This window comes from Strigops habroptila, chromosome 10, assembly GCF_004027225.2.
Source record: "Strigops habroptila isolate Jane chromosome 10, bStrHab1.2.pri, whole genome shotgun sequence".
In the NCBI taxonomy this organism is placed as follows: Eukaryota; Metazoa; Chordata; class Aves; order Psittaciformes; family Psittacidae; genus Strigops; species Strigops habroptila.
Genome location: NC_046359.1, coordinates 27,916,956 through 27,933,828, shown reverse-complemented (window position 1 = coordinate 27,933,828; position 16,873 = coordinate 27,916,956). Strand labels below are relative to the sequence as shown.

The 16,873-nt window shown below is 40.3% G+C and overlaps 1 protein-coding gene across 4 annotated transcripts in view; it reads left to right on the top strand.

The window, feature by feature from the left end:
• TTC7A (tetratricopeptide repeat domain 7A) overlaps window positions 1-16,873 on the top strand; it is a 171,408-nt gene that overhangs the window by 78,883 nt on the left and 75,652 nt on the right. For all 4 annotated transcript variants that reach the window (XM_030498813.1, XM_030498811.1, XM_030498812.1 and 1 more), the window contains one exon: window positions 3,108-3,268. In XM_030498813.1, coding sequence (XP_030354673.1) covers window positions 3,108-3,268 — 161 coding nt within the window. The remainder of the gene's footprint in view (window positions 1-3,107; window positions 3,269-16,873) is intronic.

The following is a 16,873-nucleotide window of genomic DNA, read 5'->3' as shown; positions in this document are numbered from 1 at the left end:
GAAATATTTTTAATACTCATACTGCTTTCCTTTTTATACCTACCATTGTAACATCTCAGCATTGTTTTTAAGGAAGCATATAACATTACTGATATAAATCCTGTTATATAAGAGGCAGCCTAAGCAATCCATAGTGTGGCATTATTTTGGTAATGCTGCAAGATGCTATTTCTGGCTTACTGCAGTATCTTTGCTTCCTAATCAGTGTGATCTGAGTATACCTGTGTGCCATGCAGAACACGTGTGGTATATTTATTAACAGAAAGATGAATCAGAGAAGGATAGTATCTTCTAATTGCAGGCCCCACTCTGACTTGCAGTCCAGCTGAAATAAGATTACTTCTGAGCACAGCACTTGCAGGGAATTTAAACTGGCAGCCTACCTCTGACACAGCCCTGAAGTTTCAGGGTGCCATCTGGGCTGCCAGCTTCCATCTTTCTCATATTACAGAGTTACTTAAATAAGCAGGCTGTGGCACCTGTCAATAGATTGATGATCTCTGCTCTTCAAAAGAAGTTTATGTTGACTTCTGCCAGCCATTTCGCTCTTATTGTTCTAGAAATTTAGTTTGCATTTTGTTGCATCTGGTCTGTTGCAGGTTGTTATCTTTGTATAATGTCTCCCGTAAAGAACAGGGTCTCATCATATTAGTAAAGGTTATTTTTTCTTATCTCTGTGTTTTGTGCTGCTTCTAATTAAGCAGCAGTACTGTGTAGGCTACTAATGGTGTTACAGCACTAAGGAATCTTTTTGGGCTCAAGTTAAACAATCAGGTGTCAGGGACACAGGATTAAATTTCAAAACCAGCCATTGCCTGCAACTCTGATGGTACTAGAGGGAAGCACTGAAATGAGATGTTACCATTACAAGCCCTCTTCTACAGAACAGGGGGAAATTAATTTAGGTTACATCTATTCAATAGTATGTGACTGCCTGTTCAGCAGACACATATTTGCAGGGGTGACCACAACTGACTTTTGTGCTGCTTTATTTCACATATGTTGCAACAGAATTGGGGAGCTTCTTTGATAGCTGACCTCTGTCAGGGGAATGAGCTTGCAGTTGTGTGATCGTCAGACAACTGCACATACAAAGCAGTCTCAGTGACTTAGTTTGTACATGGATGTGCAAGTAAGGTCAAGTATCTTTACAGTTTCAAAGTCCCTCAGTAAAGACACTAGTTGTAAGTATTATTCTTTGTCTGATTCATACTAGCAAATTAGCATCACCTTTCTAAGTCTGTGAATAGAATCATAGAACAGTTGAGTTTGGCGGGGACCTCTGGAGATCACCCAGTCCAATCCCTGCTCAAAGCAGGGTCACCTGGGACAGGTTGCTCAAAGCTCCCTCCGGTTGTTTGATTTATAGGTTTTCTTTTAATTCTAATGAACTTACTTTTCCCCAGACTTGGAATTTCTTTATGACTATTTGTGCAGGTCTGAAATAGAGGAATAGGAAAAATAAGAGGTGTTTTAGTCCTGAGGAGAGTCTTGATAGCAGCTTTGTCTTAGCAAATCAAATTTATATACCTCTGGTATACCTACTGAAGAACTTTGTGGATGGGGAGATCTGGGCCACCACAGTCTCATGCCTGTTGTCCTTGTTCGAAGTTGTCCTTTCGTTATTAGTGTTTTTACATTGAAAGAAAATGTGTCCTAGGAAGCTGCTGAAGGAACATTAGTGATTTAAGCAAATGTGTTTAGCTTTGCAGTGGACTATAACACACGTGGTTCAAGTAGCTCCACTGACAAGCAGTAATTCACTAAAGCTGAGCACTCAGTCATATATCCCACCTGAATGTAAGCCAGGACATTGAGCAGTTTTGACTCTTTGGGCCAAATGCCAGTTTGGGGTTACGTCTTTGGAGCAGTTGCAGTGATCTCCGGACTTGCGTGTAGTCACCAGTAATAGAGTAGTTGAGTAATTTGGCTTGCGTATGCTCAGTAAGAGAGAAATGTCACTTGCACATTAGGATTAAGTTGTCCCATGAACAGAATATGTACCATGCTCCCTGAAGGACACCTGGCATCTAGAAAATCAGCAACCTCTGTTGTAGCGGCAGGCAGTGTCATTGCACTTCCCTTAGTTGTGTGCTACCTGTTTTTCTGAGTGATCTGTGGAGGTGATGGGAAGTTGATACTGGTGGTATGCCAATGTCTGCAGAGCTTTGCTAGGTGGGAAGTTCTCATAGTAGGAAAGAAGGAAATACATTCTCCATCCCTTAAGGGAAGGGGAGGGGAAGTATATATGAAGAAATGTATTCATTTTCTATCTTGCTTTTTGCAGGCTTCCAAGGCCAAACAGATCTGGAATAACCTAAGTAACAGTAATTTCAGATACTAGAGAATCTCATAAAAAATCCTCCATATAAAACTTATTGGTAGCCAAAGGAAAGAAAATCTACTAAAGAAGTTCCCTTCTGAACAGATAGCATAAAATAGGGTATTAGATCACAAAGACCATGTGACATACTTGCATTCGTTATAGATGTTAAGTTTTCTGCCAAGTGAGACTTCATTCTAATGACATGCTGCTGCTGTGAGTGTCAGGACTGCTCTTTACATGGCTGCTCACTATTTCTTTTTCTGACAGCATTTGACTCTTTTATTTATTTGACTCTTTTATATTGACTTTTTTACCCTTGAACATTCCAATTTTTGTGTTCTCAATCCAAGTCATGAAAGACCTTGTACAGCCATCACACGAGACAAAATGCAGCGGAGCTCTGTAGTGCTCTCACTCAGGTGAAGAGCAGCCACCCATCTTAGGAATGGAGTTGAGAATTGGGCCATTGTAGTGGAGATGTTCACAGCACAGAAGCACTATGTCAAAGTAAGAGGGGGTTGATTGGATCAGACCTGCTGCTCATGTTTATAAGCAGTGATATAGTAACGCTGCAGACTCCTTTCTCTAGAATGTGTGGTTTTTCTTCAAGCAGCACAGTCTGTTAATTTTGGCAAACTGTTCAGATAGTAGAACTCATAGGTGCCTAAGTAGGATTTCTTTAGAATTTCTAATGATTGCATTTTTTTCTTAACTTTGAGATATAACATAAGACTGAAGGAGAAATGTGTTCTCTTTTTATTTCTACCCCATCTCTTCCCAGATCTCTGATGCTATAGAACATCTTCAAGAAGCACTGCAACTGTGCAAAGATGACATGAATTCACTTCATCTACTGGCCCTCCTCTTTTCAGCTCAGAAGCACTATCAGCATGCACTGGATGTTATCAACATGGCTGTTGTTGAGTACCCAGAAAGCTTTAGGTAAGAGTTACAGCATGATGTGGTACCTCCAGTCAGGAATGATCTGCTTACTAGATCTGTTAAATCGGGTGTGCTACTGGTGTGCCACTTTCCTGGGTGTACTGTGAAGCTAAAACATGTGAAGCTCAGGGTATGCTTTTAATTTTCTGTCTTCAGAGTCTTTCTGGTTTCAAAATTAATCTTTGTGCTTGTTTGTTTTTCCAGTAGTTGTCTTTCTCTATTGTGCTGATGGTGCTTTCTCCCATGTATCTCCGTTTACTTTTTCATATGTCACTTTACATGTGGAAAAATGAGTGTGAGACATCTATGATGATGCCTGTCTGTATCACAAATCATTTTGTATTTGGTAAGCTCCCTGGTTAAAGACAAACAAATTCTTCATTTTATTGACCATTCTTTTGGTGCTCATATACGACACAATTTGCTGCAACATCACAGTTAGGGAAAAATATCAGTTGAAAATCACAAGTTGTAATAATGTGTAGATGAAAGGATGGTTTGGCAGCCTAAGAGCAGGTTTGAACCAGCACAGACGTCTTGGAACCAGAGGTCTCCACTGTTCTATGTTTGACTCAGTCCTTCGTCCATCCAAGGGAGATAAATTGAATTCCTTGCAATTTACTATCCTGACCTTTCAAAACAATGAATTTGTCTGTTCTGTGCAAAAAAATAAAGCTACTGCAATACTGTCCTGTTGCAACGCTCAAGACCAACTTCCATTCAGAATTGCCTGTATTTAACTGATGTTTTAAACCCATGCAGCATTGTCTTTAGACAACCTGCTTTCTCAGGAGAGAGGGAGCATCCTTCACAGCTGCTGTCCAGCAGTTGACTGGGACATTATCTAAACCAAAGCACGGGAAGGTCCCAAGTCGGACTAAGCCTATCTAAATGCAAGCTTAAATGCTTTAGGATCTTTTAGAACTATGGTGCTATATCAGCATATAATGCTTTTGATTGTAAGCTGCATGTTGCCATTTAAAATAGCTCTGCTGCCTGTGTTTTTGAGGTTAGTTGCTTTGCGTATGTGAGGAGCTAAGACTGTCGATGCACGTCTTTGAGAATGAAATGAAAATTAGTAATGAAGAAGCTTTTAAAATGATGCCAACGTCTCTTCAGAGTGTGAACTTGGGTGTGATTGAAACAGGAAATACTCCAGTGGCTGCTAAATTGTGTTTTGCGGTTCAAAAGTAATAAGCGTAGTAAAAAACCTCATGTCTTACAGTCAAAGGTTAGATGTTCATTGAGGACCTCAAACACTCAAAGGTAGATAACTGGCAGAGGAAGAGGAAGAAGAAAATGGTTATTTATGTGAGGAGCCGAATATTTGCCATGTCAGATCAACCAACTGGTCCATCAAGTCCTGGATCTTTCCTCTAGCACTTATGGATAATTTATGTTTTGGGGGAGGACAAATCACAGTGTGTAAAGCAGCTTGGAGGGCTGCTGGGTGGATTCCCTTGTGCTCTCTGGTAATCTGGTTTCCCCAAAGCGGGAAACAATATTATATCCCATGCTTCTATCAGTACCATTCTTCATGTGTGGAAGGACCTTGCAAGGAAGGAGTAGCAGAACAGGTTTTTTCTGATAGAAATGATTAATATTGGTAGTGAAAGACACAGGTTCATGCTTATTCCTAGATACAGACTTTCTAGAGTGTGTGCTCTTGGAAGAACCCCTCTTAGCTCCCTGCGTGCACTGTGGTACGTAACAGAGTTGGCAGTGAGACTCATTCACAGGTGCACACAGATGCAAGAATAGGGGCTGGCTTCTTGCCTGCTGCTATGACCAGCCTGTCTCAGTGTGCGTCTTTCTCTAAACCAGCCAGCAAATAAGTGATGAGTGAGGGAACGGAGAAAGAGTGTGACAGAAAAAAAAATGAAATGAAAATTTTAGCAAGCATTTCTGAAGAAAGAGAAGAACAGGAATCTGGAGTGGGAGCAAAAAGAGTAACAGACTACATCTGTAGTTTGCATCAAATCTGCAACTGCTTCAGACTTTCTAGAGGTCTAAAGTACAGTTTATGCTAGGAGGGCTTTAGTGCTTTGTAAAACCTCTTTGAAGGGAGAAAAACCTGATGCTATTGTGTATCTCCAGTTGTTATTGCCTTATAGAAGAATTGTAGTAATTTTTACTACTATGTGGAATGACTACGGGATATTTCATGTAAATAGTGTAGGCAAGTTCAACTGCATGAGTTTAAAGCTGTATTTAGAAGAGGTTGATTATTTTTCCCAATTCACATTGATATGAGCCAGGCAACTGTGTAATGTGGTGCCTGAGGGCTTCCTTCCTCATGGCAGCTCTTTTTGGAAGCAAAGTTCGATGGAATGTATCAAGAAAAGGAGGTGAAAGCTGCGTTAAGGGACTTTATGACTCTGTAGGTGACAAAAAAATTAAGCGTTAACTGGATGTATATCCTAAACAAAAGAAAGAATAGTACATAAAAAATTAAGGTCTTAGCTGGCCCAAACTGTGTACATCTCATACTGTTTCGTTGGTCTTTGTATGTAGTTAAGGAGAGTTTGTTCCTGCTTTTTTATTTTCATGTTAAATTCTTTCATTGTACATTTTAAAGAAGTAATCGTTCACAATGTGACGAAGTTGGTTAGTGGCTGAAGCAACTGGAAAAAATACACTGCATTGCTCAGCTAACACATAGCATCCTTTGGCATGAGCCCCATAATACTGACCCAAATGTGTCTAGAAGTGCTGCTTGTTGGAGTGTTGTTTAAACTTTAACATCTACTTCACATTTCAGTGGTTGGTTTGATGCGGAGGGAGGAGGGATGCAAAAGCTAGACACTGAGTACAGTGAGAGATGAACTAGAATGTTTTGGATCAAGCTATTGGAGAAGAATGTTGAAGAACAGCTGGATATCCAAAAGCACAAATTGTTAAAAAAAAAAAAAATGAACTTAGGAAAATCACTTCTGATTGAAAGGCAGCATATAGTAACAAATACATTGCATTAATCGGTGAATGGCTGAATCTGAGCACTTGGATGTGCTGTCAAGCAATGACAGAGGAAGACTGGATAGAGGAAGAATGAGAGCTAGCTATGTTAGACATATTGCAAGATGCGGTGAACCAGAAGAAATACACTGCCTTGCCATGACTATAAAAGATAGAAATAATAGCAACCTTTACATGGGAAGTATCATCTGTATTTTTCAGGTTTTTCACCTGCAAAAGCACTGACTCCTATGGAGGCAGGCTGCCCATGATAAAACTTCAGGTTTTTACATGTCAATAGTATCTTTTTAAAAGAAGTTAATGAATGCAGTACCAATGATTAATTTTGGTATATATTTCAAAGCACTATCTCCAGCATGTTTGGGATAGAAGACTCCTAATAGCATCAGCTATGTCCCCTCCAGGTCAGCGATGCTAATCAGAAGTCTTTCTTAAGATGGATTCCTTCACTCAAAGGCCATCCTTTTGAGCAATGTTCTACCTGGGACTGGCTGTGATTACCTCCCCAGGCTTGTTTTGGGGATAGATCTTTTTACCTGGGAGAGATATTATTAGTGAGCCACCCCTCTTGCCCTCCAGAAAGAAAGTATTTCCCCTTTTAAAGCCTGTATTCACACCTCACAATTCACACCTTCCATGCAGAACTCCCACAGGTCTGGCAGCCTGCAGAACTCACCACAGAGCCTGTCTGACATGGTCCTTTATCTTCAGGTAGTAATATTTCCTCCTTCCTGTTTTGCTTGTGTAAGATTGACTTTGTCCTCCTGACTCGCCCACTCTACCAGGGACTGTTTTGCTCTCTGGTCATCTTTTAGCTCTAATTGGTTAGCTCCCTGCATTGAAAGATTAAGGTCTGTACCTAGCCTAAGGTTGGAAATAGGATATCAATATTATGGATACTCCATTGCTTTATAATTACTCCCAAACTACTTATCAAAACCTGTTTCGTTGTTTGCTAGTTTGTTTGTTGTCTCCTGGACAGCTTCCCTTTAAGTTACAATAATGCATTCTTCTGGCATAATGTACAACAGCTTCTAGTTGCTGTTCAATGCGAAGGTGAATGTTTTGTTAAATGATCATGTCTTTGTATCTGTAGCAGTTCTGCATTGTGGTACAGGACTTGTGACTCTTAAGTGAATAGCTACTTCCTTCTTTTCCTAAAGTATAAGTCACTGCTCTGTTGCTTTGTGTCTCAAAACTAGTTTTAAAGAAAAATAACAGAAAACTTTTAGGAAGTGCTGCTACTCTACAAATAAAGACTCAAAAAGAAGCAGGTGGGCTGGTGTTTTGGAGCAGTGTAGCTGTCAAATGCAGATGTTTTTGTTCTACCCAGGTATTTGCTATCACAAAAGTAATTCCTGTAAATGTAGTGCAAAAAAAGCTCAGAAGGCAAAGAAATATTAAATGTGTGTCTTGGAGACCCTCAATGAAATAAAGGAAGAAAATTTTGCATGGGGAATTGTGTGTTATTTTACCAGAAAGGTTTGTGTTGTTTTTCCTACAGCCAGCCCTCAAAATACAAAGTCCTCTTCTAGAAGTGGTTTACTGATAGGAAATGTCCTTGACTTCATCAGTACTACGTTAATTTCGTTAAGGGTGTGTGAAGTAATCATCTGGCAAGATTTATTTGTCATAAGCTGGTGCAGACTTACTGTGAGGAGAGCCAGTCTGTGGTATATAAGCGATGCCATTTACCAGGTGCTTCCATTCACTACAAAAAATCCCCGGTGCAAAATCAGGATCTCAAAATGCGTGATTAAACTGGCATCTCCAGTTTGAATTTATTTTTTTCCATTACTTGTCAAGCTATTTCTTGTATGCTGAAAATAAACATCTCTTGTCTTCTTTGAGCAATATCTTTATGGGAATTAGTGGAGAACTGTAATATTATTGACAGCCATAAAGTAGAACTGTCTTCTTGCCTATAATCTTCATGAGTAAGAAGGAGTCAGTTGTCTCTCAGTGGATGGTTTGCAAACCTTTGTGTTATGCCTAGTCTGTACTACAATTCTTGTGTCAGGATAGTTGTACCTCCCACCTCGCCCCCAGGTAATATGATTTTGAATACTGGAGAATGATTCTACCACAAAAGTGTTGGTGAGCTCGCTTGTCTTTAGAAGTATGGCTTTAGAGAATCAGCTCAACCTGTCTATATGATTGCAGTTCATCATTAGGCAAGAAGCAAGGAAGTCTGGTAATCTTGTCAGCGGACATGATGATAAAACAAACTCGTTAAAATTCTCAGGATATTGTTTTGCTTGAATTCCTCAAGGATGCAAGATCTGAGGATCTAAAGCAAGGATAAATTAATATTTTGGCTGTGGCATTTCATCATACTAGACAACTTTTATAAATAGGATATTCAAAACTCTTCAGGGTGAACCTCGTTTAAGTTGACTTCTTGTAGTGGTGTGTCCACACACTGGCTGGTGAGAATGACTCACAAATGTGTTTATCTCTGTACTGATGCTCAAGACAATAATAAAAATAATAAACAATGGAAGTATGTACTTAAATGATATGACAGTACTGTGCTACAAGAGTACAAAACATGTATTCTGTTTTCCGAATACATGTTTCACTTAAACAAAAGAGATGTATTATGTAGGTTTATAAAGGTTAGATTGGGCTTTTTGCTATAGCAACCATGAATGTTTGCTTTTGTTGGCATGTTATGATCCCTTGTTGTTTTTATAAAATTAACCTAAAAAAACCTTGGTGATACGTTGCAATAATCAGGACTATACTCTGTGGAACAGGTAATGATACTGATATACTAAGGGAGAACTTTAAGCTAGTCTTCTGACTTTTATTAATCATAACACAGATACTTAAAGCTAAAAAGTTTTTAGAAATAGAAATCTAAGAGGGTTTTTTCTGGTTTGGATTTATTTCCACACTCTTGGATTTTTTTTTTTTATTTTTTTTTTTTTTTGTGGAGGGGGAGGAGCTTGCCTTTTTTTTTTTTTTTTTTTTTTTTTTTTTTTGCCCTGTATGATGAGGAAACAGAATGAATTATTGAGTTACAGTATCCAAGGTTGGATTCCTATTTTGGCAGGTTGAAACAGATATAAGCACCCCTTTCTAAGGGTCACAGTCTGATCTAAGACAAAAATTGAGCAGATGAGCATGATAAGCCTTCTATCCACCATCTTAATGCAGTGGAAAGAAATATCTCCCTAGCTGGCTCATATATGTTTGTGCCAGGAACAGATTTGTGTTAGTGTATGTATCAATCTTAAAATTATATGGATGGATTCAGTGGTACCTGGGGAGAATTCCATTCCCTCATAGGACAGGGTTCAGGATATGGATAAAAGGAGTAAACCAGAGCTTAGACAGGAAACCTATTACAGACTTATTTTCTTAGTATGATATGAAAAGAAGGAACAGCTCTGCAGTTTTGCAACCTTAGTGGCAATGGTTCGAGTCTTTCCTTCAGATGAAAAAATCAGTTTTACTTCATAATACTTTTTTTCCTGCCACCTGAGTAAATGGCTACTGCCTCCATTCATTTAAGACCTTTATAGTGAGCAGCAGTGCTTCCAGATGCGAGTTTTGGCATTGAGAGGTAACACAAGTACTGCAAATGCATAGGCTTCACTTCAGAAATTTAAGAATAAATTCCAAAATGCACGAATTTGCTGATGAATATGGCTGATTTGAGATGAGATAGTTGCTAATCAAATTTATTTGTGTAAAAGCGAGAAGTTCCATAAGGGAACATCAGTAAATTTGTGTTTGGGACTTAAAGCTCAGATTTTGCATGTTCTGGTGTAGATCCCTGCTGCGTATTTGTTGGGGCTGCTGGCTTGGTTTTGACGTGACATTTAAGGCTTAATGACTACTGATAAGCTGGAGGAAAATGAAACCTGCAAACCTCTTTGTTGCAGTAATAACTGGCTAAGTTATTTGTTGATCTTTAAAATTCGTGTTTCTTTGATGAGTCAGGCCTTAATGGAATAAACTCTGATCCTTCAGCACTGCTGCTTTTTGAAAGAGCAAAATTTTATATTCTTCTGCTTGCATTTATCTTATGCAATTAACTTCTTTCCAGTACTTTCTCACCCGGATGGAGAGGTGGATGCTTTTTGGTTCCTGCTGGCTCACTTCAGTGCACTGTAGATACCTGCCATATGACTGAGTTAGTCCCCCAACACACACGTTTCTCCCTTCTAAGTGCCATTTTCTTTCAAACAACTGCAGGGTGTTCTGCTTTATATTCAAAGGAAGTGTTTAGGAGCCCTGACTGTCTATATTGAATGCTGGAATATATTGAAAAATAGCATGTGTATATTGTCTGGGCAGCAGAGTCAAGTTGCCAGTAGGAACGCTGTGGGCTAGAGTTCAGCTATAGTCCATGTATGTAGGGGTTATCCAACATGAGGGACTTGGTGATTGGGATCCTGGTGTTTGCACCAGGCACTTTTGTGAACTCCAAAGGTAGACCTGGGTCATTGAGATCAGAAGGAGGGCCTGAGGCATGCTTCCTGCCTGGAAATCAAAGAGAGAACCAATGGGGAAAGGTGGTGTTGGTGTGGGAAGCCCAGCTCTAAACTTTCCCTTCCTGCTACGGGGCTACACATGTATACAAAGAGGCTGCATAGGATGCCACCATTTGTTAGCAGCTTCAAACATTGATTCTGCTGGCAAACGTGGTTAGAACCTTCTTGACCTGAACTCCTTCAGGGCTTTTTCATTATATGGGTAAAGCAAAACACCCTGTTTGGCTGCTTTTCATGTCTGTGCATCTAGTGAAGGTGGAGGCTGTGGGAAGTCTGCTGTCGAACAAAGAGGTCTGATAATCTGAAATTGTTTCTTGAGGCACTCAAAGGTGCCAGAGGAATAGAGGAAGATGGTTTTGGTTGGGTCATTTTTTTTTTTTCTTAGGCATTCCTGAATTTCCTGAGACCTTTAAAACCCCTCAAATGCAAGGATGATCAAGAGGCATTTCTTGATTGGGATTTCATTTTGCAGAATGCAGAATGTCAGCTTTATTAGCATTTACTGAGAATTACTGATGATAATCATTTCTGGAAAATACAGGTCCTGAAATACAGAGAGGCATGGATGTTATGCTTAGCAAATTGTTTTTCAGTGCAGTAAATGATTTTCCAAGAAATCGCAGTGCGGTCAAGCCATGTTGTGTCTCAGATGAGTATAATGCTCTGATCACTCAATGAAAGGGTTGGCTTTTTTTCATCTCTAGCTGGAAATTTCAGACTCGAGTGACTTCTGCTCTAAGGTCCTAGGAGTATTTGTTTGTCTAATGAGAAGAGCACAAAATGTTTTGTTTTTTATTATTTTCCTCTTCAAAAAGAGGAGGGAGCGGGGATATATTCAGACCTTCTGAAGAACTCACCAGGGAACAGAAACTGAATATAGTAATTTTTCAGGCACGAATGTGGTTTTTAACTTCTGAAAACAAGGAAAGCCCTTGCTCTACACTTTCCCAGAAACACTGGTAATAATTACATCTTAGATGGTAAGTGTACTTCTCATTGAAGAAGTGTACTATTGACATGAATGTTTGCAGAACCAAGTATGTAAGCAGTCATGGTATTTGATATTAGTCAGTATTCATGTTACTGAATATTTTAGTCTTTGTTCGAAAAGGAAAAAGAATGATGAATGGAGATGTTATAATGGAAAGAGAGACTGTGAAGTAGAAGTTCTGCATAACCAACATGTCTTTTAAAATGTCCAGACGCATTTCAGAGTATGCTAGCATTTTTACAACACAAAGCAAATAATATGAATCATTTTGCTCTTTCCTTTATTCATTTTCACCTTGGCTTGAAGCTTTCTGTTATGCATGTAGCTCACCAGTAAGTTTGTCATAAGACTATTTCAGGAGGAAGGGTGAACACAAGGATTGAGAGCTAAATGGTCTAATCAAGTATCGCAGTCATTAACAGAATTCTTCCTACATACACCAACAGAAAATTCAACTCAGAACTACATAAGTAGATGTAGAATTGTGTTTCTGAGCACTGTGGCTGGAAATGTGAACTGCTGGAGATCTACCAGGTTAGAAAATGAGTGCAGTGACCTCTATTCCATATGCCTCTATCAGCTGGAGAAGTGGCAGGAGGCTGATAACCAGCACCTCAAATGAAGATATTACCTGTAAGCAGTTGTGCTGAAATTCAGAGTGAAAAGACTCCAGGATATCTTTTTTTTTTTTTTTTTTCCTTTTTTTCCTCCTGGAATCTGGCCATTTGTATCTGCCATCTGAGCACGTGAAATGACTTGGGATTATTCTGTAGCTTTCCTTGTATTTTCTCAGGACAAGGTCAATGTCTTTCCATTGTTGGTAAAGTATGTAGCACAGTGGTGCTCTGAACCCAGCTGAGACTTTAGTGTGCCGCTGCAGTCAGTGTAATGGACAGGAGAGATGGCTAGTGGGCAAAGGGAGCTGCAAGGAACTGTGTTACTGAGTGAAAGAGGAAGCTGTGCCTCCCACCCCGCCAGTTTCAGTAACCAATCATTTTGTCTGATTCTTTAAAAACTAGGTATTTCCTGTGTTGGGGAGAAAAGGAAAAAAGTCTTTCGCTTGGCTTAATAAGTTGCAGTAATACTGAAGTGTGCAGTATAACAAAGTAGGAATGACAACACAACATGAAACAAAGGGATACAGTACAGGCATGAGGATCATCTTTGGAGTCTTTTCCAGCCCTTCTGAGACTATTACAGTGGAAGTGCTTGGAGAGGCTGTACTGCAAAAATGGCACATGAGGTGAGGAATGTGCAGCACCTGCCCAGCTCCAGGTGCCCATGCCAGCATCCTTGGCCCCACTAGGAGTGGGGTGCTCCCTGATACGTAAGGATGCAGAACGATAGATGCTGGCTGCTGGACCGTCCTCACCGGGAGTAAGAAACAGGTGATGCACCAGCTGAAGAGGGTATGTCCATTCTGCTGGGGCTGCTCCTCATGGGGATATGGCTGGGCTGGATTCATCCCGGCTCCTTGGGCTGCTGCTGGCAGTTTCCATAGAGAGGTGGATCTGTGCTGCTTCGGCTCGCACTCTTGAGCCTGGCAGGCCCCATGGGCTGCCTTGGACTGTGCAGCAGCTCTTCAGCGAGGTATCGACTAGCCTGAATATACCAAACTGCAGTGACTGCCAGCAAGGCAGGCAAAGCACTGGTGGTAACTAGCACTAGATAGCAGACAGGGACTCTGAGAGCAAAAGGGTCAGAGATTTCCCTTGCTGGCACTAATGAAGCACGTGCTAATGCACACAGCAGTCCCCAAGGCTTACATGTCCCATATACTCGGTTAAAACAAAGCTCCAGTAATGTGCACCTCAGGAAGCTGCTAGGTAGTGGCAAGAGGCCAGTGTTCATTTTGGATAGTTCATGTCACTGCCAGCCAGCTGTGCTGATCTCGCCCCAGGGGATCGTTAATCTACCAGGGATTGCTTTAATCTGTGCTGTTCCTACACCTCTGGAAGGAATCGCACCTGGGAGGGAGAGCACAGAGACTTCCTCTGCCTTTCTGAGACACCCCTATAGTGCTGTGGTACAGAAAGGCTTGTTTAGAGCTGTGTACTGTGGTACTGAGAGTTAATCATTTGGACAGGGTTTTTTACATCCAAAGTGCTGGTGTGAATTAATGCTTTTTCTTATACAATTGCATGTAGGAGTCAGGGTACATATACTAAATTATCTTTCAATCAAAAACATTCTCTTGAAACTAAACTGAATGGTACATTTTCTTGTTTATTGCCCTAGTGTTAAAGCAGATGGAAGTGCTTGGAGAATCTTTTGTTGCCGGGGTATAAACTATGTCCCTTCTTAATCAAGAGGCTGCATGTTGTCAGTTTGGAAATGCCAACTGGAAAAAGGTTTTGTTTTTCAAGTCCACTTTAAAAAAAGAAAAAGTAATATATGCACTCTTTGGAGCCTTTACACCAGGTGATTTTCAAACACAATAGGTGTTGAAACCTGCTCTGCCAGCAACTCTGGGATTATGTTGCTTCCTTCTCAGTGACCACCAGCAATTGCCTGCTGCTTCCCTGGCCAGCTGTGAATGTCAAGGGTCTGCATAGCAGGGGCATAGTCCTGTGTGGAAGAGGAAGGAAGACCCTGTAGGATAGTGATGTCCAAGTGTGTGTTCGGGTGTCTGGTGTGCACTGTCTGTGGTTTGCACGGCAGGTGCATATGAATCAAACCTTTGCTGTTTTAAAAAGGATTGGTCGATTCCTATATATATATATATATCTCTTCATATATATATGAAGAGAGCAAAGCAAGCTTGCCTTAAGATTTGCCCTTTCATTTTTTAGGGGATGTAAAAACAAACGCATGTTCAACTTCTGCAATGTTAGTTTTATTATTTAAGCCCCTATGATGGTATTGTGAAGGACAGTATCAAAATAAGCTGCAGACAGGGATATTGTATGCAGCTCAGTAGCTGCGATAGTAACATTGGAAAGCATGTAGAGGATTGTAGTACAGATTTGTGATGTTCTAGAGGTAAAACTGGTCTTACAAGAATGAAATATCTTCTTCAAATGCCTCACCGGCTCAGAACATACCTAATCCTTGCAGTATGCTTTTTTTATTGGATGTGCATCGGGTATTAATTTAGACTTCATTCATGTCTCCACCTAGTTCTCCTGCAAACTTCTAATGCAAAAAATGTATTTTAGACATGGCAATATCCACTTCTGATCTTATCTAAGGGGCCCCTGCACATGGCAGAGCCAGTGTCTCATTTTGCAAGTTATAGCAGTACGTGCCCTGAATTCTGGATGTAAGCAATATCCTAGCTGAAAAATATTTTATGCTTTTCTCTAACACAGTGTAAGCGGCAGTACAGAGAAAAGTTGCAATGCCACAAAAAGCTAGAAGCAGCCCTCACAAATTATGTATTCCAGCAGGTACTCATTATTTGCCTGCATAGACTAGGCCATTAGTGTGGGATTAGTTGCCAAGTCGTGGGAGAGAGAGAAATCATGGTTTTAGGTGTCTCTGTGAGTACAGGGAAGAACCAATGAAGCAATTCTGTATCCAAACAGCACCTTAAGGAAATCATGTTTCTTACAGGATAAGGCAGATTTGCTCTTCAGCACTTAGGAGGCTGTAATAAGCTGTAAGACTGGTTGCAAATAATGTCACAGCTAAAAAAAAAGTGTTGCTCTATCATTAAGGACAAAGCCACATACAGGTTCTCACAAATGAATGAATAAATTCTAAATGCTTCCTCTGATGTGTGAACTCCGAAATTAACACCACTGATTTCTGCACACTAAGAATAGTACAGGGTGTCAGCACCGAGGGAGGAAGGGAAGAGTCTTCTCCAGCATTCAGATTGCTTAAAGCTTAAGCTATGTAGCATAAATGGCTACGTCTGCCATTTCAGAAATAAACTATATAGCCCTGTATCAGAGAAACCCTTAGTCATTGGCATGGCCACAACCTGAGTGATGCTTACTGCAGGAAAACAAGTGTACAAACAGATGGATTTTCTGACCTCGACACTTGTAAGTGCTTATCATTGCTTCAGAGCAGGTTTTGTTTGGGCTGTTGGCCTTTTAAGAGAAAACTTAATGCCTAGATTTCAAGCTGAAGGGAAGGAAAGCCACACTGTTTTACCCTACCCAAGTAAGGGAAAAAGTAGAGCTGAGAACGGTGCAGATAGCCTGAATCGGACTGGCACTGAATAGTACTGGAGTATCAGCATCAGATGACTACCTTAAAAAGTGAGGCCCTGTCATCTCCCTGTTTTCACTGGGGATCTCATAAACCACTTTTCCAAGATTATGCATAATAGCAGTTTGTCTGGCTGAAAATATCCCCCAGAAGAACAAGAAAAAAATCCTGTGAAATCAGAATACATTAAAGGCCACGGAAGGGAGGATTTTTTTTTTTTTTCTTACTGATGTTACATTTATATCAGCTTAGTTTGATGAAACTCAACAAAAAATCACAGTTCTGCAGGATGTGTGTTTTCTACCCAGTGCTCTTTTAACTGGCTACAGGCATTTTTTCCTCACCAAATTCAACGGCCTCTCAGCAAATTTTATTAAACCCAATTGCCAATTTCCCCTGTACATGACAGCCACTGCCAACAGTGTAATTGTCCAGGGAGGAAGTCGCTGCTTGTCTTGCTCAGTGTACAGTCCTACATTCCTTCACAGTTTTAGCCTATATCAGGAACAATGTTGATTATGAGTTCAGCACTTAAACAGTGCCATTAAACTGTTGCTCAGGGGTGCGCCCTAATCAGCGTGAGGCATTTGAGTTGGGCTTGGAATAGAATTTGCAAGCGGGACTGCGCGCAGAGCCGGTACTTTCTGAAGTTTAAGGCTGCAGTTGTGTCGAGGTTTTATATAACAAATGCCTCATGCCTTAGTCAGGGCCACTTGTAGTGAGAGTAGCTATAGTAACAAAACAAAGTTTCTAGCTAGTGAAGGAATATTTCCAATGAGCAGGACATCGGTCTTTGCTCCAGCCCCTGAAATATGCTTATTTATCAGTTTTTGTGTGCAATGCTATTTTAATAGCTGCTACTATATTTTCAAAGCTATTTAGACATTTCCATTTGTTTGCTTTTGGGATGGGTTTTTGGTTTTATTTTTTGTTTTATTTTTTATTTTTATTCCTAAAACCTATCCTATGATT